Genomic DNA, 27,475 nt, shown 5'->3' on the forward strand with positions numbered 1-27,475 from the left:
ACATTCCTTTTATTAGGGTAAATATTTTCCCACCTAGGATGTTGGGGTGTGTGCATCACGCTATTTAGTAGGGGCTAAGAGCCATGTCTGTCACAGCTTCTCTGTCTGCTGTGAGCCTAATGGTTGTATATGTTCCCAGAGGTACATTGTAGCAGCACACCTGTGCTTCTCACAGCTTCAAAGGCTGTGCTGGAATTTATGTTAAGTGCCCTGTTGTTTTGGCTCCCTTGTGTTCCCAGCAATGCTGGTCTGAGAGGGGGGGCTGGCTGGCTGGCTACACTGACACAGCTGATCATCATTCTATCCCCATTTGGCCACCAATTGGAAGCATTCCACAGTGCCTAGGAATGCATGACATTGGACCGATGAGTCCTAGAGATCATTCGAACTGGGTACTCCATCCATTTTTACCTCCCCATTCCTCTCCACAACACCCTTCCCCATCCATCTTCAGGGACCCTTCTCACGAGAGTTTACTATGACAGAAGATAGATCACCTCCTCCGGTTAGGATCCATAGGACCAGTACCTAACATCTACGAGGCAAGGGGTTCTACTCTCGTTATTTCCTAATACGCAAAAGGAAGGGAGGTTGGAGACCCGTACTAAATCTCAGAGCTGTCAACAAATTTGTCAAGGCTCAAAAAGTCAAGATGGTCACTTTAGCAACGACAGGAATAGGGAGACTGGTTTTCAGCCCTCAACCTCCAGTACACCTATTTTTATATCTCAAACCTACCAGCTCACAGACGATTCCTCTGGTTCGCTCTGGGTCACAACCGCTACCAATAATGAGTGCTCTCCTTCGGGCTATCATCAGCCCACAGAGTATTCTCCAAGGTTCTCAGTGGTTGCCGCTCATTTACATTCTCAAGGGATAGTGATCTACCTCTCGCTGGACGATTGTCCTCTCAGAGCCCAATCTCTTTGAGAGGCTCACTCAAGTCACTAAAGCTACAATACACTTTACAGAACTGGGTCTACAGATCAACACCCAGAAGACAATCCTCGCTCCAGTGCAAAGCCTGGCATATATAGGGGCTGACCTTGACTCGTCATGGGTCAAAGCCCTCTTATTCCAACACAAGTTCCTATCCCTAGTCACACTCATAGACGCTATTCAAAGCAGCCCACAAATACCAGCCAGAGTCTGCCTCCAACTCTTGGGGCATATGGCAGCAGGCACAGCAGTCGTATCACATGTCAGGCTTCACATGCGATGTCTCCAAATGTGATTCATCTCAGTTTACAGACCAATCAAGGACAGACTGGACAAATCCCTGTTGCTACCCACCAGGATCAAAAACTCCTTAAACTGGTGGAAGGACCCAGACAATGTTTGCAAAGGGATCCCCTTCTCACAAACATCACTGTTATTGCTCCTCATCACCAATGCTTCACTCATAGGGTGGGCCGTGCATCAAAACGGCCTCACAATGCAAGGCAAATGGTCGCCTTCAGAGATATCCCTCCACATCAGTGAGCTGAGAGCGGTCAGGAAAACCTGCACCCATTTTCTCCCGCTGCTCACAGGATCACACACAGGCCAAGTTATCTGTCAGGATCTTTATGTATTACGTCAATTGGCAGGGGGGAGCTAGATAGCCCTACCTATGCACAAAAGTGATGAGCTTATGGAATTGGGACATCTCCCACAACATTATACTGTCTGCAGCGTACCTCCTGGATACAGAAAACTTGATAGTGGACAGTCTCAGTTGCAAATTCCCACATGACCATGAGTGGGAGATACACCCAACAGTACTTCACAACCAGTTCAAGTGATGGGGGGACATACCACCCAGTCTACACACCTGTTCGCCACTCACCTGAAAAAGAAATGTTCACACTACTGCTCCAGAGCGGGGATGGGACAGCACTTGTTGGGCGATGCTTTCCTCTTCCCTTGGCATAGGGACCTTCTCTACCTCTTTCCTCCATTTCCCCTACTGTTGAAGGTCCTGCTGAAAATAAAAAGGGATGGAGTTCATGTCATTCTGATTGCACCTAGTTGGCTGAGTCAGACCTAGTACCCTTACGTGTGTCAGCTCACAACGTACTCACCAGTCTCTCTCCCGACCATTCCGCACCTCTTGTCATAGAACAAAGAACATACCCTGCATTCCAACTTGGGGATTCTCCACCTCAAGGCATGACTCCTGCTTGGTTCTAACACCTAAAAAGCTCCTCCTGTTCGAGAGATACAAGAGTTCTGCTACACAGTAGAATATCCTTGACATGTTGTACTTGTACTTGGGGGGAGGGATAGCTCAGTGGTTTGAGCATGGGCCTGCTAAACCCAGGGTTGTGAGTTCAATCCTTGAGGGGGTTATTTGGGATCTAGGGCAAAAATTAGGGATTGGTCTTGCTTTGAGCAGGAGGTTGGACTAGATGACCTCCTGAGGTCCCTTCCAACCCTGATATTCTATGATTCGATTCTATGATACCTGCAGAAATGGTCCAGGTTTCAGATTTCGTGCATGTCCCAACACATCTCTCCAAATGCCATACATACACACTCCACAAGGTCGATCTCCTCATCCATCACCTTCCTCAAGAATGTCCCTATCTTCTAGATCTGTACAGCGGTGACGTGAGCATCAGTCTAAACTTCCGCAGAACACAGGGTGATCACTGGGACTCTGCCTCCTATGCCATCTTCGGCTCCACAGGACTGTTATCTGTAACTGACCCAACTCCGCAGTCCCAGCCCTCGAGAAGGAATACTGCTTGGGAGTCGCCTACAGTGGAGCACCCATAGGGACACGACTCGAAGAAGACGAAGAAGTTACCTTGTGCAGTAACCAGGATTCTTCGAGATGTGTCCCCCTATGGGTGCTCCACAATCCACCCTCCTCCCTCTACTTCAGAATTCTTGTCTTGACTCTGCGGTAGAGAGAGAACCGGGGAGGGTTAGCCTGTGTGCACTGGCTAGCCTCATGGCGCAGCATGTCTGGGCCCAGTGGACGCTGCACTGAAGTTCTCCAGTCAGCAGTGCAGAGGCGCAAGCACACCTACAGTGGGGCACCCAGAGGGAAAAACACATTAAAGAACCATCACTGCATAAATAGGGCCCTACCAAATTCACTATCCATTTTGGTCCATTTCACGGTCATTGGATTTTTAAAATAATAAATTTAATGGTTTCAGCTATTTAAATCTGAAATTTCACGGTATTGTAATTGTAGGGATCCTGGCCCAAAAAGGAGTTTGTGGAGGGGTCACAGGGTTCTTCTTGGGGGGAGTTGTGGGTACTTCTGTCCTTACTTCTGCGTTTCTGCTGGTGGCAGCGGCTCTGCCTTCAGAGCTGGGCAGCTGGAGAGCGGTGGCTGCAGGCTGGGATCCCGGCTCTGAAGACAGAGCCGCTGCCAGCGGCAGCACAGAAGTAGGGGTGGCCTGGTATGGTATTGCCACCCTTACTTCTGCGCTGCTGCTGGCAGGGCGCTGCCTTCAGAGCTGGGTGCGCAGCCAACAGCCACCACTCCCTGGCTGCCCAGCTCTGAAGGCAGCAGAGACATAAGGGTGGCAATACTGCAATCCCCCTAAAATAACCTTGTGACCCCCTCCTGCAACTCCCTTTTGGCTCAGGACCTCCAATTTGAGAAATGCTGGTCTCCCTTGTGAAATCTGTATAGTATGGATAAAAGCACACAAAAGACCAGATTTCACAGTCCATGATGCTTTTTCATGGCTGTGAATTTGGTAGGACCCCATGCATAAAATGACATAGCTTCGCTTCCTAATTATGACAGGTTTCCGAGTAGCAGCCGTGTTAGTCTGTATCCGCAAAAAGAACAGGAGTACTTGTGGCACCTTAGAGACTAACAAATTTATTTGAGCATAAGCTTTTGTGGGCTACAGCCCACTTTATCGGATGCATAGAATGGAACATATAGTAAGAAGATAGATATAATATACATACAGAGAACATGAAAAGGTGGAGTAAGAGGCTAATTAATTAAGATAAGCTATTATCAGCAGGAGGAAAAACAAAAAAAGCTTTTGTAGTAATAATCAAGATGACCCATTTAGACAGTTGACAAGAAGGTGTGGGGATACTTAACATGGGGAAATAGTCAATATGTGTAATGACCCAGCCACTCCCCGTCTCTATTCAAACCCAAGTTAATGGTATCTAGTTTGCATATTAATTCAAGCTCAGCAGTTTCTCCTTGGATTCTGTTTTTGAAGCTTTTCTGTTGCAAAATTGCCACCTTTAAATCTGTTACTGAGTTGCCAGAGAGGTTGAAGTGTTCTCCTACCGGTTTTTGAATGTTATGATTCCTGATGTCAGATTTGTGTCCATTTATTCTTTTGCATAGAGACTGTCGGGCCAGCTTATTATCACTACAAAAGCTTTTTTCCTCCTGCTGCTAATAGCTCATCTTAATTAATTAACCTCTTACTCCACCTTTTCGTGTTCTCTGTGTGTGTGTGTGTGTGTATGTATGTGTGTGTATATATATATATATATATAAATATATATCTTCTTACTATATGTTCCATTCTATGCATCCGATGAAGTTGGCTTTTTCCTAGTTATGATTTTCTTCAAATATTTGCATCATGGGCCATGATTCTATAATCTGATCTGTATGGGAATGTTCTAGCACCCGGGCAGGACTTCAGTGACTTCAGTAAAAAGAAAAGGAGTACTTGTGGCACCTTAGAGACTAACCATATTTGAGCATAAGCTTTTGTGAGCTACAGCTCACTTCATCGGATGCATACTGTGGAAAGTGTAGAAGATCTTATTATATACACACAAAGCATGAAAAAATACCTCCTCCCACCCCACTCTCTTGCTGGTAATAGCTTATCTAAAGTGATCTCCTGTAAGGAGAGTGATCACTTTTGATAAGCTATTACCAGCAGGAGAGTGGGGTGGGAGGAGGTATTTTTTCCGATGAAGTGAGCTGTAGCTCACGAAAGCTTATGCTCAAATAAATTGGTTAGTCTCTAAGGTGCCACAAGTACTCCTTTTCTTTTTGCGAATATAGATTAACACGGCTGTTACTCTGAAAAGTGACTTCAATGGGACTCTGCATGGATGGAAGGGCCCACTTGGATGGATCAGATTGTGGGACTGGGGCCACACCCAGTGGCCAGTGTTTAAAAGAAGGTACTTGTAACTTAAAACAGGAATAAACTAATGCTTAGAAAGCTTCATATGTATAGTATGAACCTAAGTTACTATTTAGCTTTTCAGAGTAACAGCCGTGTTAGTCTGTATTCGCAAAAAGAAAAGGAGTACTTGTGGCACTTAGAGACTAACCAATTTATTTGAGCATGAGCTTTCGTGAGCTACAGCTCACTTCATCGGATGCATACTGTGGAAACATCCGATGAAGTGAGCTGTAGCTCACGAAAGCTCATGCTCAAATAAATTGGTTAGTCTCTAAGGTGCCGCAAGTACTCCTTTTCCTTTTGAAAAATTTAATTATTACCATGAATGGTCTTTTCTGTATTGTCAAGTTGCATTCAAGTAATGTATTTTGTAAGGATAACAGTATTCGTATTTAACCCCCGCTTCCCCCACGAAGGAGTCAAACAACCTTTTTTCCTGAGAAATGTGTGGTACATCTTGAACGTGTTTTTGTTCCTGAGCTCCTTGGCTTGTCTCAGCTTGTCTCCTCAGTATGGCCTAACAGTGTATTTTGCTGTGGTTTGAATGTGTGTACCCACTGAAGTCAATAGCAAAACTCCTATTGACTCCAGTAGTACAGGATCAGGTCCCATGACATGTATGGGAGCATTGAAAACGTAGGAAGTATGTATGCTTGATCAGTTCAGTGTGTTTTCCTGCATATCCTGTAAGGCTCATCTTTATGAGGTGGTGGTGGTAGATTTCCGGAGAAGGGATTGTTGCAGGAGAAGGAATTCTCATTTCTTCCTTTTGCGAAGAGCTGTCATTTATGGTTTTAAGGTTGCTGTTGGTTTACTCTTTGTTTAGGTGTGCTTTTAGGCTGGGCTTTTCTAAGGATCTTAAAGAAGCTAAGCACCTAACTTCCACTGAAATTCGGTGGACTTGGAGTCCTCTGAAATCCCAGCCTTCTTGCGCAACTAAACAAAGATCTAGCCAGCAGCAGCCTACATCTGAACTCTTTTGGCTCCTTTGAAAATCCCAGCTTTAAATAATTATCCAGGGCACCTAGAACTTAGGTGCATCTTTTTTTAATAAATCCAAATAAAAATAGGATTCACTTCTGGATGCTTACTAAGGGTTTACTACACAACATGCTGTGGGACATAAACTGTGGAATTCAAGTTAAACAAACAAAACATTTCCTATTACTCCCTTAAATTTATCATTTTGGAATATTCTCCTATTTTTGTCTAGACTTTGATTATTCCTTTCTTACATGGATTTGTCCAAATTATGTCATGGCTGAGTCCCAGCAGTTGAAACCCCGTTACATCTCATGTCATGAAGTCAGTCTGAACAAAAGTGTTGGCCCTTCTAGTTTTGACTGCTGAATTTCATCACCACTACAATTCTTCTCAAATATTAGCATTCTTATTTTGGCACCTCCACAAACATTGATGCTCGCTGGATGGAGAATATATTGCATGGATGGTAGTAAAAGTGCTTTTCTTTCACATTTCCCGGTTCACCTTATTAGCACTAACTCAGGTTCACATTTGACATTTTAGTTGCAGTTATCTTTTACAAAAAATCTACTGGTCTCTTCACTAAAGGGGGTAGGGGGGAGAAAACCCTCCTCCTTGGCCTTTCTGTACTGAAATATTTATCACTTACAGCATAACTACATTTGTGAGAAACAGAAAGTGGATATAGCATGTAAACAGCATTTCCAAGTAAACAAATAGATCATTTATATTCTGTAATATTGCCTGTATGATAGGATACATACAGTAATGTTTTCTGTCACAGCATTATAGAAATTAGAGATACAAAAGCCATCTAATCTTTCCCCCTTGTTGTTTCAGCAGTATTCCCTACTCCCCCCCCTCCCCATATTCTGTGTTGCTTTTCCAGTTATAAAACTTAAGTAATGGCATTTCCACCACTTTCCACCATTTCACCACCAAAGAGCGAGAGAGCATGTTGTCTGTCTAATTTGTTTAATCATGGCCGAGACAGACTTATTAGAATGCTTTGACTATCTTTCCCCCGCTGTCCCAGTCAGATCTGTTGTTTTCTCAGCTCAGTGTCTCACCCCACCCAGACAAAAATAGTTACTGCTGTGCTTGTTTCTGGCTGTCAGACATCAGCTGTCTGAGTTGGCATGGAAGGGAGACTCTGTATAGATAAATCACTTTAACTGGCTCTAGTCAGCTGGCGAAAAAGATAGGTAAATCTGACATTGCAAATACCATTAATGTAGTACTTTGGGTCTAGCTAGAGTTAGAGTTTACAGTGGCCTAGCTAGCTGATGGCTCCTATACCGGAAAAAACTATATGTTGCATCATTGGCTCCATGCAACTATTTATTGGGAAATTTCAGGGAACAAGGAAATAAGGTCTGACAAAGGGCACACTTGTTAGAACATGAATGTACCAATCTCTTTTAAAGTTCAGCAAAGGGTACATATGAATCTGATTTATGCATAATTTCTGTACTGTAATGCCATGACTAATATTAATTCCACCAGTTTGCATTATTAATTAATGTATTTAGGAATGTTGTACAGGATGTGTCAAATCATCTCTCTGAAGTTATCAATTTGAGCCATGAATGTGATTTGATAAATACCTAGATGGTACTAAACCACCTTGTACTGTAAAAGACATCACTGGAACACTGCATCATTTTTCAAAACTAATTGGGACACCTACTAAAATTATAAAAATAATGGGATCAGATTAAAGTCATAACACCTTTTTTAATGAAGTATAAAAGACGTGTGATCTCTTATCATTGCTAACCTAATTAAAAAGAATGAAAATGCCAATAGCTATAGAGAAATTCTGAGTGTTTTCCTTAGGAAAACTGTAGAACATAATTCATAGTCCAAATCAAATGCAGTATCTTCATGCAGTAAGAAGACCAAAAAAATAAAAAAATAAAAAAAAATGCCACCATGGCTAAATAGCACAGTAAAAGAGGCATTTAGAGGCAAAAAGGCATCCTTTAAAAATTGGAAGTCAAATCCTACTGAGGCAAATAGAAAGGAGCATACTCTCTGGAAAGTCAAGTGTGAAAGTATAAGAAGGCAAGCCAAGAAAGAATTTTGAAGAACAATTAGCTAAGGACACACAAACTAACAACGCATCGTTTTTTTCAATGCATCGGAAGCAGGAAGCCTACCAAAAAGACATTAGGGTGATTGGATGATAGAAGTGCTAAAGGAGTATTCAAGGAAGACAAGTCCATTGTGGAGAAGCTAATTTAATTATTTGCATAGGTCTTCACTGCAGAGGATGTGAGGAAGATTCACACACCAACCATTTTTAGGTAACAAGTTTGAGGAACAGTCGCAGAGTGTCAGTAGAGGAGGTTTTGGAACAAATTGATAAATTAAACAGTAGTAAATCGCTAGGACCAGATAGTGTTCACCCAGGAGTTCTGAAGGAACTCAAATATGAATTGCAGAACTGCTAACTGTGGTGTGTAACCTATCACGTAAATCAGCTTGTGTACCAGATGACTGGATGGTAGGTAATGTATTGTCAATTTTTAAATTTTAAATTTAAAGGAGATCCTGGCAATTACAGGCCAATAAGCCTAACTTCAGTACCGGGCAAATTGGTTGAAACTATAGTTATGAACAGAATTATCAGACATGTAGATCAGTGGTTTTCAAACTTTTTTCAGTTGTGAACCTCTAAAAAATTTAAAATGGAGGTGTGGACCCCTTTGGAAATTCAACCTGTGGTCTATTGACTCGTACCATAGATGTCTTGGACTGAAAACTGACTGAACAGAATTCAGCTATAAATGTTGCACGTGCTCAGCACAGCATTTGACACGGCATGAGAAAGGACGCTAAACTGTGGGCTTCTATGGTTCTAAATGTTTGTTGCCTTTATCAAAATCAATTGGATTTAGGTATTTTTGCAAACTTTACCAGCATCGTTTGAGCAAGGAACCAAGGTGCTTTAAAACACTTAATTGTGGTAAATTAAATCAAAACAAACACTTCAGCATTTCAGGTTTTTTTTCCTAAACTCATTTCAAATTTAGGACTGCTGTTAACATAAATTACTAAACAAAATTGAACAGGAGTATTTGTGGCACCTTAGAGACTAACACATTTATCTGAGCATAAGTTAGTCTCTAAGGTGCCACGAGTATTCCTGTTCTTTTTGCGGATACAGACTAACATGGCTGTTACTCTGAAACCTAAACAAAATTGGTGTTTCTGAAATATGGATTTGTGCTGGAAATGGCCCACCTTGATTTTCATACACATTGTAAGGAGAGTGGTCACTTTGGATAAGCTATTACCAGCAGGAGAGTGAGTTGGGGGAGGGGGGGCGGAGGGTGAGAAAACCTGGATTTGTGCTGGAAATGGCCCAACTTGATTATCATACACATTGTAAGGAGAGTGATCACTTTAGATAAGCTATTACCAGCAGGAGAGCGGGGTGGGAGGAGGTATTGTTTCATGGTCTCTCTGTATATAATGTCTTCTGCAGTTTCCACAGTATGCATCCGATGAAGTGAGCTGTAGCTCACGAAAGCTTATGCTCAAATAAATTGGTTAGTCTCTAAGGTGCCACAAGCACTCCTTTTCTTTTTGCGAATACAGACTAACACCGCTGTTACTCTGAAACCTGTCAAAAGAAATCTGTTTCTGGTCTATTTAATGTATTGCAGATTATGGTTAGAGAATAGCAAGTGTATTCTGCTGTAGTATTTCACATTTCCTTTCCTCCGTGGTTCTACTGGGATGGTTGGTTTAAACTCCTAGTTATCTGCAGTGAGATTTATTCCTGGGAATAGGGTGTGTTGATTGGTGCTCCTTTTTTTGCTTGCTAACTGACTCTGTGGCAGCAAAGCAAAAATATTGTAAGGTTAAGTGTAAATAGTGGTTGTGTAGTGGTGGTTTTCTCTTGGAGTAGTTGAATTAAAAACAGTTTACGAAAAAGACTAAGCCAAAAACTTAAATCTGCAGGACCTCCCAACCAGATCATAATTTCAAAGTCAGTCAGTTTTGTTCATAAACTATTTGGCAGTCTTTCATGAAGACTTGTATAATCCTCATGAAACTACCCGTGCTGGCACAAAATCTGCTAACACTCCCTTGCCATGAAGCTGATGAAAAACACTTCAGATGTTTTTTATACACATGCACCCCCCCACCTCACTCCTGTCCTTCAAAAACAAGCAAGTGAGTAGAATTTTGCAGATAATAAATCACATCTTAAACATTTTGATGCCTTTGATAAACACATTATTGCTATAAACATGATATCGACTCCTACTTGGGTATTGTAGTCTGTTCAAAACTATCATTAAAATAAAATGTATTTTGCAGATGCAAACCCCAATTCTGCAAACACGCATGTGCTTAACCTTAAGGATGTCTCATTGGCTTCAGTGGTGCTACTCATGTGCTTAACTTTAAGCATGTTGCATGTTTGTAGAATCAGGGCTCGTTTGTGTAATATGAATCAGATTAGCAAGTAATCTGTTTAGAATTCAAACAATAGCATTATTACAGTTTTTAAATTTGGACTCCATTCGGTGGTAAAGTATATTTGCTTAGTCTGCCATTGTAAAGTCAAATATAAAAACCTTTGTCTGTATTGTTTTCCAGAATAAATTTTACATAGAAACCAAGCTTAACAGAGACTTAAAAGATGACCTTATAAAGCTGTTTACGGAACATGTTGCAGAAAAGCACATTTACAGCCTAATGCGTAAGTAAATTTATTGGACTTTTCTTAAAATGGGGGGCAATCAGATTCTGTCACAATTCTGGGAAACTATAATATTTTCAAGTGTAGGTTTTAGGAGAAAAAGCAGAATAGGTAGGAATAAAATGGCAAAGAACTAGAGGATTTAAATACAGATTCCAAGAACAGTACTTAAAATAAGATTTAAAGATAAGGGAATGGGTGCCATACTGTGGGGTTTTTTTGGGTCTCCCAGTAAAAATGCAGTGTAATAAGGTTGGTTATTTATAAAGGTATAAATTTAGTAATGTTCTAGGACAGTGATTCCCAAACTTGTTCCGCCGCTTGTTCAGGGAAAGCCCCTGGCGGGCCGGGCCGGTTTGTTTACCTGCTGCGTCCGCAGGTTCGGCTGATCGCGGCTCCCAGTGGCCGCGGTTCGCTGCTCCAGGCCAATGGAAGCTGCTGGAAGTGGCGGCCAGTACATCCCTCGGCCCGCGCCGCTTCCAGCAGCTCCCATTGGCCTGGAGCAGCGAACCGCGGCCACTGGGAGCCGCGATCGGCTGAATCTGTGGTAAACAAACTGGCCCAACCTGCCAGGAGCTTTCCCTGCACAAGCGGGGAACCACTGTTCTAGGAGGAAGAATGAGGCATATTAGTGCCAAAACAACAATTACGCTTTCACAAACATCATTTTGTGTAGATGTCACTGTTGTCGAAGTACTTCATGCTAAAGATGTCCATCTTACGATTATGAGGACATAATATTTTATTGTCCAGCTGCCTATGCTCTTTTCTAGTTTCAATATCAAAATGCTAAGTAAAATGTGACTGGTGTGGTGTGGTTGGAGGAATCAAGTGCCCAGGTGTTAAAGAGGGTGTACAGCAAGAGGAGAACCACATCTCCCTTCCCACCCCACCAATTAAGAAAAAGTTGGGGGATGGACAAAGTAGTGGCTAGTGTAGCCTTAGTGTACCCACATAAATCTCCAAGCACAGCCCCTCTTCCCACCAGATACAAATCAAGACATCCACCCACACAACACAATCAGCATACCAAATAACCTCAAACACACACAGTCCCTTATGTTAATACAGACCACTCATTTGCCACATGCACAAATCCACACAACTCTCCGGGCATATCACAACCAGCACATCCAATATAACCAAACATCACTCTGAAGCATAAAATGTCTGAGTCAATATGTAGCATAGAAAGATTTACAAGCATGGTTGACCGTTCTTTTTGTTCAGAATATCACCGGGTTCAATGATCACTGGGATTCATGGTCTGTTACAATCCAGTTTTTAAGTTCTCAGCCTCTTTTGGCTCTCTTATCACGCATTACTTTACAAATTACACCCATACGACAGCATGGGCTTTCAGCTACTAGTGTGATTTAATTTAGTATGACCTCTGTAAGGCAATAAGCTCTGTAGCACACTAGTTAAATTTTTTAGAAAATAAATTTCTGATCTCTCTTGCCATATAATTTTTCTGTGAATTATAATTGCAATATCAAAAGCAATATACAAATAACAGAAAAAAGAATTTACCAGGTAACACACGTGACTTTTTCCTTTGATTACCAGAGGGTCTCTCTGTCTTTCTTCTCTACTGCTTTGTGATGAGTTGCAGAAATCAAATTAAAAGAAAATATTGGAAAAAGATAAAAAAAAAATAAAAAACTGCAGGAAGTAGAGAAACCTACTGTATGGCTTTGTGTGAAGTAGGGTTGCCAACCCTGAAGGATTGTCCTGGAGTCTCCAGGAATTAAGGGAAGCAGTGGGGGCAAAAGATCTATCTGGCTTTAAGATTAAACTTGATAAATTTATGGAGGAGATGGTATGATGGGATAACATGATTTTGGTAATTAAATATTCATGGTAAATAGGCCTAATGGCCTGTGATGGGATATTAGATGGGGTGGGATCTGAGTTACCCAGGAAAGAATTTTCTGTAGTATCTGGCTGGTGAATCTTGCCCATATGCTCAGGGTTTAGCTGATCGCCATATTTGGGGTCGGGAAGGAATTTTTCTCCAGGGCAGATTGGAAGAGGCCCTGGAGGTTTTTCGCCTTCCTCTGTAGCATGGGGCACGAGTCACTTGCTGGAGGATTCTGTGCTCCTTGAAGTCTTTAAACCACAATTTGAGGATTTCAATAGCTCAGACATAGGTGAGAGGTTTTTCGCAGGAGTGGGTGGGTGAAATTCTGTGGCCTGCATTGTACAGGAGGTCAGACTAGATGATCATAATGGTCCCTTCTGACCTTTGTATCTATGAATTAAAGGTTAATCTTTAATTAAAGATTGTCATGTGATGAAATCTCCAGGAATACATCCAGCCAAAATTGGTAACCCTAGTGTGAGGTGCACTGTTAATGGACTGCATTTGTTTAGTCTCACCATTCAGCTTATTAGAACTAGGCCATTTAACATCTTGTGTTATATTTTTAAACCTTTGACAAACTTCTTTCTGTGATCTGACTTTCTTATATCCTGACTGTAGTAGTGGTTTTTTTTTTTTTTAAATCAAAGATTAAAAAGTGGTATCTTGACAAAATTTTAAACTTCCTACAGTATCCCTGGAAGTAACTGAGTACATGCATACAGTAGGGAAATTGAGAAACATCTTGCAGTAACCTTCGCAAATATTTTCCAGTCATTCTAAAATGTAATGCCAGAATAAATGAATTACCCCTTTATATTTTAAAGACTGTGTAACAAAAACAATATTATATCGTACCTCAGTGACTACCTACGGTTTGACTCAATATCTTTACATAAATTGCATTTTTTAATTTAAAAAAATAATTTGGATGTCAGATTACCTGCTACTACAGTTCAGCAAGACAATTCATGAGAATAAATGTTCAAAATAGGCATCTACTTAGGGAAATAAGGTAACTTTAATTTGAGGCCCTCTTGGAAGATTGAATTTTCTAATATATATTTGAAAAAGTTTTGATAAGACGTTGAAGCTGTCATTTTTTTAACGCTTCTCTCGTCCCTCCCCCACCTCCCCAAACACACACGCACACGGTCAATCTATCAATATGAAAAATGCTTGGAGATTATATATTCTAGGCTCAACACAAAGGAATAACTTTTATTTTTACTTTTAAAATTTGTTCATCTTTTTAATGCATTTTTGTTGATGGTATCTTGTCATCCTATTGAAGGCTAAAAGTTGAAATTTCTATTTCAAATCCCATTCAAGAGGGGAAATGAGTGTAGTTTAAGTTTAATTGATTTGTAAAGTGCTCCTGCACAAAGGCACTGTTTAAAAAAAAAAAAAAAGGGATAAATGGCGTGGAGCTTTCCGCCTTTAATATGCTGTAAAGGCAAAAGTCCCATTGACTGAGGCTTTGTCTACACTAGCACGGTCGTTGGTCAGGGGTATGAAAAAACATACCCCTGACAGTGGGCAGCTGGTGAACCGGCTGTTGGGGGAGGCTAACTCCCAGCCCATCCCCTTCTGACTGAGGCCCCACCCATCATCCTTCCCTTCTGCCTCCCCTCCCCCACAGGAACCCAGAGCACCCCCGTGGCCCCACCGCAACAGCCCCAAGCACCCGCAGCTCCAGGCGGGCCCTCAAACCCAGCCTCGGAGCACCCCCAGCCCCAGAGCTCCGGGTGGCATGGCTGCAGCCCCCTCATTCCTGAGCTCTGGGCGGCACACCAGCCACCCCAGCCCTAACCAGCCTGGGCTATGGAAGAGCAGGAACTGGGAAGGAACTGCAGGAAGGGGTGGAGCGTGGGCAGGGTCACACCAGGCTGTTTGGGGAGGCACAGCCTCTCCCAGACTATGATACCCGCTGCCCATGCCCCTGACGGATATAAGTTTCACAGACAAAAGCGCTGGTGTGGACAGCGCTATGCCGACGTAGCTAACACCGCTTGTAGGGGTTGGTTTAATTATTCCTGCAGGAGAGCTCTCTCCTGCCGGCAAAGAGGGGCTATACAGGAGACCTTACAGCGCAATAGCAGTACAGTTCCACAGTGTAGACATAGCCTAAAATAGGGCCTGCTTCTGAACCCATATAGTTGGAGGTGAGAAGAGAATAATTAGAACTCTGATCTTACTTGGAATCCTCTAACACACCTAGGCAGTTGGGGATGCAATGGGTTCTGAGTTAAAGCCTGTAGTTGAGCCAGGGGTTGAACTTGAGCTGCTAACTAGTCTTAAAAGCTGAATTGATGTGTCTTCGCTGCTATTTTGATCAGAGTTAAGAACATGCTTTTTATGTAGCATAGGCATACCCTGAGTTGTTGTTTGTGGTGGGTCTGAATTAAGAGTCACTGAAGGAAAAAGGAAACACCTGCATATGGGACACAGTCTTTTGTGATCAGTGCAGGATGGGGCCTACACTCATCCTTGCTTTGCAGAAAAAGCATAAAATAAATGAGCTTTATGCAGATTTCTGGCCATGTTTTGCCTGTGCTCATACCCGTTCAATCTGATTGTCTTCGCAAAAATACATGGGTGTAACTGGTTGCAGACTTTGGCCCTTAGTGTGCTATTTCTGGACATAGTATCATAATTAAAAAAAATACTATATAGATGCGCACGCACAGCTGTGTACCTATGTATAGAAATAAGTATATGAAATTACACAAACAGAAATAATTGTCATGTCAGAGCTCTTTAAAGTAGAGCCACATAAACTGAGTGAATAGAACCATATTATTTTTCTTATGCGAGCTAAAGCTGGCTTCATTTGATAAGGCCGCTATATTAAATGATTAATGGAGCATTTACTAAATGCAAAACTACTTACCTGGGTATAACAAGGAGAGATGAAACATCTTATTTACACAAAGCTTTGGTAATATTGAGTGATGCAGATAATTTGTTCTCTTTTTATTTCATGAAAAAATCTTGTTTGTTGTTGATGGCATTTATGCATGAGATTATTATAAGTAACAAAATCCAGAAATGAGTAATAGTCACTAATCTAAACCACAATCACTTTCTTTATACTGTAAACCCAAATACAGGTCATTTGAAAGGCTTACTGTTGTCATTCTTTTCAAACGCACTAATAAACAAATCTCCAGTCCTTCACTTTACAATAAATTGAGATAGAAGATAGTCTTGTTCCTTCATGCGCTGTGTGAGTGATATGTCCCATTTGAAATGATAGGAATAAAATGTTTTCTGATAATAGAACACCTATTATCCCTCCCAGTTTGGTCACTGACATTTTAAAGTGGATTGTAGTTCAGGAAGCCAGGCTTTTCTACAGGTTTAGTTGGAAACCTCTCCAGACAGTCATGGCTTACAGCTATGCCTTGTGTCCAGAAGAATCTTTAAAAGTTATTACTTTGTTGGGTGACATCACTGTTGACTGATGGCATAATAGGTACCTGAAAATCTATGATCCATTTGCAACTTCTTATATCTGCAAACATATCCAGCTGCCACCTTCAGTGGCAAAAAAAGTTTTTTAAGTGACAATTGAGGGTTCTCATCTTTGATGTGAACAACTCCTTGGCACCTCCAGGAGGAGCTCACTGCAACCCTAAAGTAGAAAGCTCAGCTGTACTAATTTCAGTTGGTCTACTAAAGAACAAGCTAATAAGGAACAAACTGGATTTGGAAGAGTATCTAAGGCAAAATAATTCTGATTATTCTCAGTCTGGAGCAGTGCTGCTCACTAACTTGTTTGGCTGGGGTGTGTTAGATTCTATTCTTGGGGCACCACCAAGAGCCTCTGTAAGTGTTGGCATCGTACACTGTCTTGCTGACTTTCACCATTCCTGTTTTCATGTGCATATTCTCCCCTTCCCTTCGTGTCTGTATCTGAGCTGAAGAATTTTCAGAGAGTTAATTGTATTTGGGAGAAACCTACCCTTGTAAAACATGTGATAATGCCTGCCATTTGGTGCAGTCTGGTGATTTCCAAAGACAAAAAGATTTCCCTTCAAACACATCATTTTGATCCAAAGATAAAGCACTCTTGTCTTGAGGAATCATTTAGCTGTAACTAGAGGAGGAGATCTGCTCCACCAGAGGAAAGAAATTAATTTCTTCCACATAGCTTCCCAGTTGCTACTTCCCTTTTCCACGGGTGCGGGGGTCAGGGGGGATTGGACGGAGGCTGAATCTTCATGTTTTCCCTTCACTCACCTGTCCTCTTATATAAATGGATGAGAAAGGGAAACATCCAGCTGGCTGTTAATATAGGTGTGTGATAGAGTGTACCACTCATGCTGAGGAAGTACTATAAGGAAAGAGAAACATTGGCTGCAATCACTCTTTTACTGATATAAAACTCTTTAGTCAGATTTCAAACCAGAAGTGCAAGATCTGAATAAAGATGGACCCCAGAAACAGAGAACCAGAGTCTAGGCATGAAAATACGTGCACAAAATTATACTAATTGTTTACAATATAGTTCAACACTGATTTTTATCTAGCCCTACACTTTTTTAGTCTGTGCTTTCCCAAGTCATAACATATACCTAGACAGTCATACGATTAGCTAATCAAAAGCTACTCATTTATTTGACAGATTTGTTATCTACAGGCTGACTCACTATAATAGCAAGCAGGCATTTGTTTTATGTAGTACTCAGGTTCAAGATTTAATTTACTTGAGTGCATTGAAAGTAAATATTTACCTGAAAAGACACATCTTGATCTTGATCAAAAGCCAAAGCCAATATTTCTGTCATTGGTTGTCACAAAAATAACTGTGGCATGGATTTGTGTGATTTACATTTTGAAGTCTGAGAGTCTGACATTTCGCTCTCAGGGGTCTGTGGTTCTTTTGCCCTGACACTGGAACCCCTCCCCATCTCCAAGAATTCTTACTTGTGAAACATTTAATTGATCCTATGATATATTTTAGTCAGAATTGTCTTTTACGTCGGACAGTGTTATTTCTTTTTCCCAGTCATGTTCCCCCAGACTCAGAAAGGGGTGGATTTAAAGCTGTTCACCTTTTCATGTTTAAAAAGGGCAGGAGTTCTTTCATAATCGCATATGAGAAAAGAGTTTGTTTTAAAAGGTCTCCTATGACGAACATAGGGGGAAAGTGCTTCAACTGTAAAAATTTCAAAGAGGAAGCAGAAAAATTGACCTAGAAGCTGAATAAGTTCAGTGATGGCTCTTTGCAAAAGAAATCCACTCAGATCATCCCTTCTTGCTTCTGATATGGAATTAAAAAGCATAAACGCCATATGAAAATACAGAAAAAACTAAGGCAGTTGGAGGCTGGTACATGTTGCAGGGAAAGGGGTTTTTCACTTTTTGATACCTCAGTTAATGGACAGGCAGGAAAGGGTGTGTTACTTGATTTGCACTCCAGCGAATTACTAACAGATGTGTAACTCTATACTGTCATCAGCGAGCTCATTAATGTCGGTGGAACAAAATGTACTGATTTGTTCTTAGTTAACTAAGAAAGAAGGCAGTAGAGTGACTCACTGTCTTACAGTGATATGTCCCATGCGCAGCTTTTATATATGGGAAGAGGGACTATGCAAAATACTCGGAGAAAACTGGACAGTACTTAATGTCAAGATCAATGCCTGAATGGGCTGCTATGGCAGAGAAGCTGGTATCTTCCCCCACCTCACCTTTTGGAACAGGCAGGCAGAACTCAAAATTAATCAGATGGAAGGATCTTGCTATCTTCCAGTGATGACCTCTTTTTTTTCTCCAGTTTGACTCTTCCCTCTCAAGGGGTCAGCTATGGGAAAGCTACCTGCATCTGCGCTGGCAGAGCAAACTAGAAAAAGGGCCTGAAAAGAATATCTACGTTTTTGGTTTCCAGGCTGCCAAGAGGGATGGGGAATGCACAACAGTCTCATGGGTGCCCCCATGTAAAGCCCTGCAAATCCATGGATATCCACTTTATATTCGGGGATATCCGCATCCATAGATGCAGATGCGGATGTCCACGAACCATTTTTGTGGATCAGACGTGGATATAAATTTTGTATCTGCGCAAGGCTATAAATATAGGATCTCAAAGGCGGGGAAGCAGCTGTCAGCCTATATTCCATCACTTTCCCCCTCCTCCCCCCATCTACTTACTTTACAGAAGCAGCTGCCTCCCTCTAAACTTCCGTGATACGGCAAAAATGAAGTCGGGAGAGGTTTCCTAGATAGCTTGGCTGCTTAAACCATGGTGATAGGCGCATGGGGGATTTTGCTGCCTCTCTTGATCTATCACCCCCCCTTCTGTGTATATTTGCGGGGAGAGAGAATATAGGCTGCTTCCCTGTCTTCCAGATCCCACTCTTCCCACCACCACCACCACCCCCCCCGCCCCTGGCATACAGAGAAAGGGGAGGTGATGGGTCAAGAAGCAGTTGTCTACAGCTCATAACCTATGAGGCTGCTTTCCTGCCTTCCAGATCCTCATAGACTATGAGCTGCAGACAGTGGCTTCTTGATCTATTATTTCCCCTTTCTCTGTATGGGGGGTGATGGATATAGGATCTCAAAGGTGGGGAGGCAGCCTCATAGGCTTTGAGCTGCAGACTGCTGCTTCCCTGCCTTTGAGATCCTACAGTACACACACACGCGCACAGATGGTCCTCTGAGAGGCACTGTCAGCGTGCTGCTGCGGAGGCGGTGCGGATGCAGATAGAAATAAAAGATGAAGTGCAGGTCGCAGGTTGGACGCAAGTTGATTCTTGCTGATGCGGATCGGATGCGGATCCACATTTTTGTATCTGCACAGGGCACTACCCCCAAGCTTGCTTTACCTTTAAGATAGTGTTGGTACTGCTCCCACTTTCCTTTTCACTCCTACCTCAATGCGGAAATTAATCTCTTGTAAGAAAGGAACTGTTTTTATTCTTCATTTAGATGACTTGGGCCCAGCAGCTGTGCTGTCTCAAAATCAGTACAGTTTGAGTTAATAATCCAGAAAAGCTTTCTTAGTGAGCTATTTTGTAGCTTTAAAGGCTGGTGCAATCTGCCTACCAAAAACAAGTGGTAAAAAATATTTGGCGAGTCAAGATGTAATAAGGTTTGGGGAGGAAAGCACAAATTCACTTCTGTTAATGAGAGGATTGATCTCCAGGTGAACTTGCTAATGAAATTCCTTTATAAAAAGGCGGGTGCAGTAATCAATAAACCAGCACAGAGATTACTGTTCACTTTTCTTGCCACGTATTGTGGATGCATCTGGTTAAATCTTCAAATACTACATATTGTGGAACAGAATTATACCTCAATTTGAAAAAGAAATGTTTTTATGGGAAAATATCTAAACTAGTATGGAAATACTGTAGTCAGCAACTAAAATCATGTTTAAGTCTAAACATCTCCAAGCTATGGGTTAGTCATGCAAACAGTCCTAAGTTTCAGGACTAATTCCATTGACTTCAGTGCAAGTTAAGCACCACTAGTGTAAGTTTGCAGGTTGATTCATGAGCTGTCATCTCCTATGACAGTGGGGTCCCACCTGTGGTCCAGTGTCCATTTGTGCACCTCAAGTGTCTAAGCTGTGCCCTTAGGCAACTGTGTCACTGAGGAAAAAAATTGTATTTTGTGTGTTCTATAAGCTGTACCCCATGATTTTTAAACAGTGTTTGAATCAGCCCTATCATTGCAGGGGGCCTGTAGGGGATAGCACTTCTCTAGCTGCCTCCCATTGTTTCCTCAGCAGCCCCAGGATTAGCTCTAATGAGAGCTGGGAGCACTTTGAGCAGTTACTATCCCTTTGTTAGCTTCTCTGCTGGCTTCTTGCTGCATTGTAGGGGTTGAGGAATGAGGTGCATGCTCACTTACCAAATTGTGAGAGCCCCAGGGAGAACACAGCAGTTTGACTCTGCCGTATCTAAGGGAAGGAATGCCTGTTGATGGATGGCTCCCCTTTCTCCTCCTCCTACAGCCATGCAGGGTAGCCCAGGAGAGGGAGGGGAAAAAAGCTGAGAACAAGCAACCAATTATATCTCCCTTATTCTCTGCCCCAGCCCTATCACAGATGAAAGCAGCTTGGGGGGCTGTTCTGACTTGCACCTGGTGGAGTGTAATGTGATCCAGCCATGCTTCCTCTCTCGTTCCCCCCCAACATGCCTTCTGTACCATGGTCAGAGAGCTGTAATAGCCAACATTGTTGGCTCTACATCTGTTAGAGACCCACCCATACAGCGTTTTGCTCGGATCAGATGTGCCTTAAGAAAAAGATGTTTTGTGTCTCTGGGCACTTTTTGTTTTCCATAATGTGAAAGCAAATATATAAAAGGTATGATGGGATGAACTCTGAAACAAATTTATAAACCAGAGATTTAGTATCTGACTAGGGTGACCAGACAGCAAGTGTGAAAAATCAGGACGGGGTGGGGCGTGCGGGGTGGGGTGGGTAATAGGAGCATATATAAGAAAAAGACCCAAAAATCAGGACTGTCCCTATAAAATCGGGACGTCTGGTCACCCTATATTCGACTCTGATTTTATTTTATGTGATCAGAGGCATCTAAGTAATTTGCAGCTTGAAGAATGTTTTATGCACCTGTTTAGGGAGCTTGCTTTCCTGACTTCTCTCTGATTGATAGGAACATAACATTTGGCGATACCATTTTTCTCTGTAATAATATTCTGTCTGTCCTCCCCCATTGTGTAAAATTGCCTGTGATGAGTGTTAGTCCTGCTCAAGTATGTTTAAATATCTCTGGCTGTTGCAGCCTACGTGGGATATAAGATCAAACACTACTACAAAGCAAGATTGGCTATTGGGTTTCCTTTAATGAAGTCAGTGAATTATGTCCAAATGGTTTGAAGATACTGTCAGATGCCATGTATTCAGCTGCTCTTAGCTGTGAATGTTCTGGCTTTTGTTGAGTTTATGTTCATTTTAATGTTTAAATGTTTACCTTTGATGTGATTATTCTTTTTAAATAGTCTTCTCAAAAGGTTTAAGGAGGAACTGAAAAAGCCATTTAAAACTAAATCCAGTACACATATGTTGGTTCCATTTTAGATAGAATCATTTTACAATTGCACCTAAACGTCTGATGGCTAGGCTTGTGTTTTAGATGCATGATATATCTATAGCTTAATCTCTTCTAGATCATATTTAGATATTGCTACACATTGTAATAAAGTCTTGTTCCCTAGGTGACATCACTTTAGGCAGCTTTCCTGACTAGCCTAGGTACTGCTGCAGGGAAAATCTGTTGAGGAAAGGTTTCAAATGTCTCATTGAATGCAAGTCACTGTCCTTTCAAAACTTCCAGATTTAAAGGGACACTGTTCTTTTTAAAATCACACTTCTGTCAGAGACAAATTTACCTATAATAGTTACAAATAGCACTTTGGATTACTGTAATTGAAAGATTAAAGAAAGAGATTTCTCTTGTCAGTTTCCACTGTTTTATACAGGTCTTTTATACCACAGAAGAAGGAAGAACTTTAAGGAAAAAAAAAAAAAAAGCAGTGGTTATAAGTATGGTGACTGCCATCTTGACCAATATTGGGTATTGAACTGGGGACGCTCTACAGCTAAAAACATATGTTTCCAAAGTGTGAGCTAAAGGGACAGGACCGTGCGCTGGGGATCGGGCAGAGAGAGGAGTGTGTAACACATGCTGACCAGTGGCTTCTGGAAACATACAAACATGGCAGGAAGGGCTTGGGGCAGGTGTAGCTCTTTAACAAAATGAATTTCAAGTAGTTCATAGAATCATAGACTATCAGGGTTGGAAGGGACCCCAGAAGGTCATCTAGTCCAACCCCCTGCTCGAAGCAGGACCAATTCCCAGTTAAATTCCCAGTCATGTTGTAGTTTATACAGGTACAACATTAATCAAATCCACCTCATGTTAAAAACTGATGCCGCATAATATGCTTAATAATAACAGTACCAAATCAACTATCCAAAGAAAAAATGCAGTTATTGATTAATAATTACATATTAAGCCAATAAGTGCATCAAGAATGAAAGATAAATATTCTCTCCTATTTAAAAAAAAAGAAAGTAAGTACTCTTGCTTAGCTGATTTTTAAAAAAAACTTTTTGTTTCAGGGTGAGTGTTCATGTTTGGACTTCAAATCCAGAGCAGATATTGTTGCCAGGATGGTAAATGTCTTAAAACAGTTATTAGTGGAAATTCTTATGCTTACCATAGCACTGTGAATGTTACCGCTAAAAATAAGTTGCATTTACTTCAGTTCTGTTGCGGAGTCATTGAAACACAGTTACTTGCCTGTTTTCCCTTACAAGTCCTATATGCTTAGCTGTAACAGGAGAAAGATAAAGTATTATTTCACATTTTTGCCACACATAACTTTATATTGTATATTGCACTTTAATTAAAAGGTTATACAGTACTTACATCTGTAAGAATACAGTTCTCACTCATTTGTCTCTCACTTGGTTTCCTCATTATGAACATCAGGTGACAGACAGAGCAGGAAAAAATAACTTTCTTTCTTTTAACTGCCAAAAATATATGCAGAGAACCTAAAGTATTTGATCAAGAAAATGGCTAATCAGGCTTCTCTTTTCATTTCAGCTTTACTTTTAGAAGCTCAGTCAACACCGTTTCAAATAACCCCTTCAACCATGGCAAATATTGTGAAAGGCCTGTATACACTTAGACCAGGTAAATATTCATTGCTTCCTTTTGGAATCTCCCATCATTCTATAGTGCCAAAACATTCCACAAACTGGAATATTATGTATCTTTAAAAAGGTAGTTTCATGATCTTATCTGTCAGCCAGTGTTCAGCTGTGTTGTGTAATGTCCCAGCAAAGCCTTTGTTATGAATGCAGTAGATCTATATTGTGAACTGCAGGAGGACTAATTCTTGCATTGGGCTCCCACCTTCACTTAAATAGTTTAAAATAAGAGAGGGGAAACTGAAGCAAGAGCACTGTGCTTCTTTGTATTACTGTAAGGGGATGAGGCTGCTCAATGGGACAATCATGACAAATATTCAAAAACAAGATAGATAAAACAGTGGGAATGATATGGCCTTTCCATCTATGATGCTGTGGTGATTACAGAAGTAATTTTGCTAAAACAAATAAATAATTCATTTATTTCATTGTAAAGTTTTATTTTGCCCTTGGGTAAAATGTATATAATGTGGGCTTCAAGTCCAACATTAGTTATCTCAACAAGCCTAGAAAAGTGTGGTGTGTGAGGGTATGTCTACACTGCGATAAAAGACCTTTGGCACTGTTGCAGATGGCCTGGGTCAGCTGTCTTGGGGCTGTGGCGGCAGGGCTATCAAATTGCAGTGTAGATGTTTCCATGAGTGGAGAGGGTCTCAGGGCCTGGGCTCCAGCCCAAGTGTCTAAACTGCAATTTTTAGCCCTGCAGCCCGGGCTCTGTGAGTCGTAAGTCAGCTACCCAGGCTCTGAGACTCGGTGCCAGAGGTTTTTTATGGGAGTGTAGACGTACTCTGAGATTTTTCATGGCATTAGAAATTTAATATGATATTGAGAAGGTACTGTAAAGTATAATTTGGAAACTGAAGGGAGCCCTGGTCAAGGGACAGTATTCCCAAGGAGTTTAACAGTACAGCAGCAGGTAATTTAAAATAACCATTAGTCACTGGTATGTGTAGTTTGCCATGTGGTGAGCTCTGCAGTTGTTATAAGACTTAATAGGCATATAATAAAATATGTAATTCTAACAATATTGTAATGAACGTGTATTCATATGCTTTAGTTAGTGACCAGGTATAGTCTCTGCTGTAAATCTCTACTGTCAACAGCATCTAACTGGCGATGAGGAGAGGAAATGTTTTGGGCATTCTGTGAAGTTCCCGGAATGAACATCGGTCATGCTCCTTTATTTTTCTGCTTCAAAAACACAAATACCAAAATGGGCCTGGTTTTCCTCTTACCTACAATGCCAGTTTTAGCTCCATGGAGTTATTCTATTGTTTTGTACTGGTGTAACTGCAAAGAGGATCGTATCCAGGTGCCATCACATCTTCTTTTCTATGGAATTGCCACTCAAAGAACCAGACATGACAAAGAGGAAGCTTTATGAAAACTTCAGTCTGGCGTGTATGAGGGCCAGTATTGTGGTGGTCAGACTATCTACAGAATTCACACAGTTAACACTCTTCGCAGGCATGTCTTATTTTTATCAAACATTAAAAAATATAAGGAGGTAGGGGAAGGAAACTGGTGATGACTTTCATCTTTACCCTCTTTTACTTTTCAGTGCTGGAGAAGGAAAATGTATTTAAAAAGAGCACAAAGCATGATTTCATTCTAAGTTGAGCCGATCTGTAAGATTTTGATATTACTATCCTATTTTATATCCCAAAAGACAAGAGTATTGAAAACCTTACAAAGCCTGTCAAGATTAAATGGAACTTGCCTTGCCTTTTCCTTCACAGACAAAGTTTAGTTTGGTTCAGTACTGTCATTTCCCTCTCAGATTTTCAGTATTCTTACTGTGTTCCAAAGGCTATTTAAATAAGATTGTTACCAGGTCATGAAAAATCACCTGGCTAGTGTTGAGTAGGAAGACCTAAGCCATTGATTTCTGCAGAATTGAAGTTTTCCCTTAAAAACGGTAACTAGCTGTCAGTTACCAGCTGCTCCAACACCTGTGGAAGTCCTCTTGCAAGCCCCAACCTCAGTCCTCATATGACAGATTGCTCAAGCCATTCCATTATTTGACCAAAATAACTGACAACCAGACGGGACTGTACAAACCGCCCTCTCTCTGCACCATCCTAACATGAAGTGATTGGATTTTGTATTGCCAGATGTTTAAAAATCATGAGTTGTTGTCTCGGAGTCACCGGGCGATGCTCTGGAACTACTCCGTATAAAGCCAGTCAGGACTCTGGGGGAGCATGTCTCCTCTCTCTGAGCATACTGTTGCCAGGGGAAGACACCTACACAGCTTCGACCTTCCTTGATCTGACCTTGGAGCATTCAGCATCCCCTTCCATGCCGTGCGCTTCCTGCAGCGAGTCCGCCCGGGCGGGACTCCTGGGGAAGCCAGAGGACCCTGCACCCCAACTTTGCAGTCAGATGTGACTCTCAGCCAGTGTAAAACAGAAGGTTTATTAGTCAACAGGAACACAGCATAGAACAGAACTTGTTAGCATGGAAATTAGTGACTTTCGGCCAAGTCCAAGTTGGGGAGTCCTGGGCCCGGAAGCCCTGGACTCCCCCTTTTCCAGTCTCCTCAAGCAGACTGCCAGCTTCCAGCAACCTGACCTCAGACACCCCCGTTGCTGCTGCTTGTCTTTGTCTCACTTCTTGGGCAAAGAGTCATCTGGTGGTCACCTGGTTGCATCCCCTCCTGGGTTTCAGGTTGTGAAGGGCACCGGTCATAGCATATGTGCAGGCAGCTGGAGCAGCCTCACCTGCCTCAGAGGTCTCAGCCATAGTCAGACACCCCTATTCTCACCACCGAGGTATTGGTGCAGCACATGGGAAACTGAGGCACACACAGTATTCATGCAAAACAGTAAAACTCACATAGGCTCAACAGTAAGACTCACATCCATCATAACAAGGGAAAATCCCCACTTCATCACAGTCATGTCCACAGAAATTAGATTTTAAAAAATGATAAATTTGAGGTTCTTTGTATTTGCATTCTGGTGTTTGAGCTTTTGAGTTTAACATTTTCAATCCCGTCTTCACAATCTTGAGGGATAGAAAAATGAAAGCTGAGATTGTCCTGTAATTGCATGACTCCAGAAGTGTAGGCTTTAAGAAAAATACCAAACAGCACAAGACTTGCAATAAAATCATGAGTTGGCAGCACTATAATTATAACGTTGAATATCTCTTATTCTAAATTCTCAAGTCATATACCCGGTGAGCTGCATACCTATTAACTTTGAGTAGAAGTGCATAGTTGTCTGAGTAATCCTGCTGGATGCTTCATAAGTAAGCATTCAGAGACAGTTGTAATGTTTAGAGTGAGATAGTTAGAGTTCACAGTGTCCACTCAGCCAATCTGTGAACAATGCTTATGCTATGGAAGAGAACAGAATGTCTTTGGTTAGCAATTAAGGAAAGAATATTGAGTTTGTGGTATACAACACATCAAATTCTTAAGCTCAATCTGTCAAACATTCACCTTGTCATGGCTTTAGTCAATAGCAACATAGTAAAATTAATTGAAAAGATGAAGATAAGGATACTAGATGAAGATAAGGATACTATATGAATGCTGTTCTAGCTGGACTGGAAGTGCTCTAAGTTTGTACCAAGAACAATTCCTCTGTATTGAAAGATGTTCCTTAGTAGAGTCAGTCCTTGGTGATTTAGATTCTACCGTGTTCAGAAGAGCAGGCCCCAGGGAGGCTGTGAGACTGCCCCAAAGGTGAGAAGCTGTTCCAGTTGTACACGATTGTTGATGCCACTCAGTCTCCACTGCTGGCACTGGAAATACAAAGGAAGGGAATATGAGCTTCAAGAGCTATCTCTTCTCCACGCTCTGTCTCCAAATGGTTCTCTGAGACTAGGCGATTGACAGAGTAATAGGAGAGGCTGGCAAAGGGAGGAGAAGAAGAGTAGTGCGATTGGAGAAACTTGCCATGCACTTAAGTACTCTGATCTGGGCTGAAGTCAGGGAGCAAAATGTGTCCAGCACCTAAGTTCCCTGTAAGCTGTGCAGCAGCCTGTTTAGCGCTATGCATGTGCTTAGGGAACCTGCCCGGCCAGGCCCTGCCAGGGGAGGGGCGGGCCAAACCCAGCCCCGGCCTGGACCT

At 41.7% G+C, this 27,475-nt stretch overlaps 1 protein-coding gene across 2 annotated transcripts in view; it reads left to right on the forward strand.

Annotated features, from left to right (window-relative positions):
* Positions 1-27,475, forward strand: part of CACUL1 (CDK2 associated cullin domain 1) — an 83,547-nt gene that overhangs the window by 42,451 nt on the left and 13,621 nt on the right. The window contains exons 5-6 of one of the 2 annotated variants that reach the window (XM_048858024.2): positions 10,728-10,830; positions 23,287-23,376. In XM_048858024.2, the coding sequence (XP_048713981.1) occupies positions 10,728-10,830; positions 23,287-23,376 (193 nt within the window). The remainder of the gene's footprint in view (positions 1-10,727; positions 10,831-23,286; positions 23,377-27,475) is intronic. The other variant, XM_048858025.2, reaches the window with a different exon arrangement.

Source organism: Caretta caretta, chromosome 7 (genome assembly GCF_965140235.1).
Source record: "Caretta caretta isolate rCarCar2 chromosome 7, rCarCar1.hap1, whole genome shotgun sequence".
Classification (NCBI taxonomy): Eukaryota; Metazoa; Chordata; order Testudines; family Cheloniidae; genus Caretta; species Caretta caretta.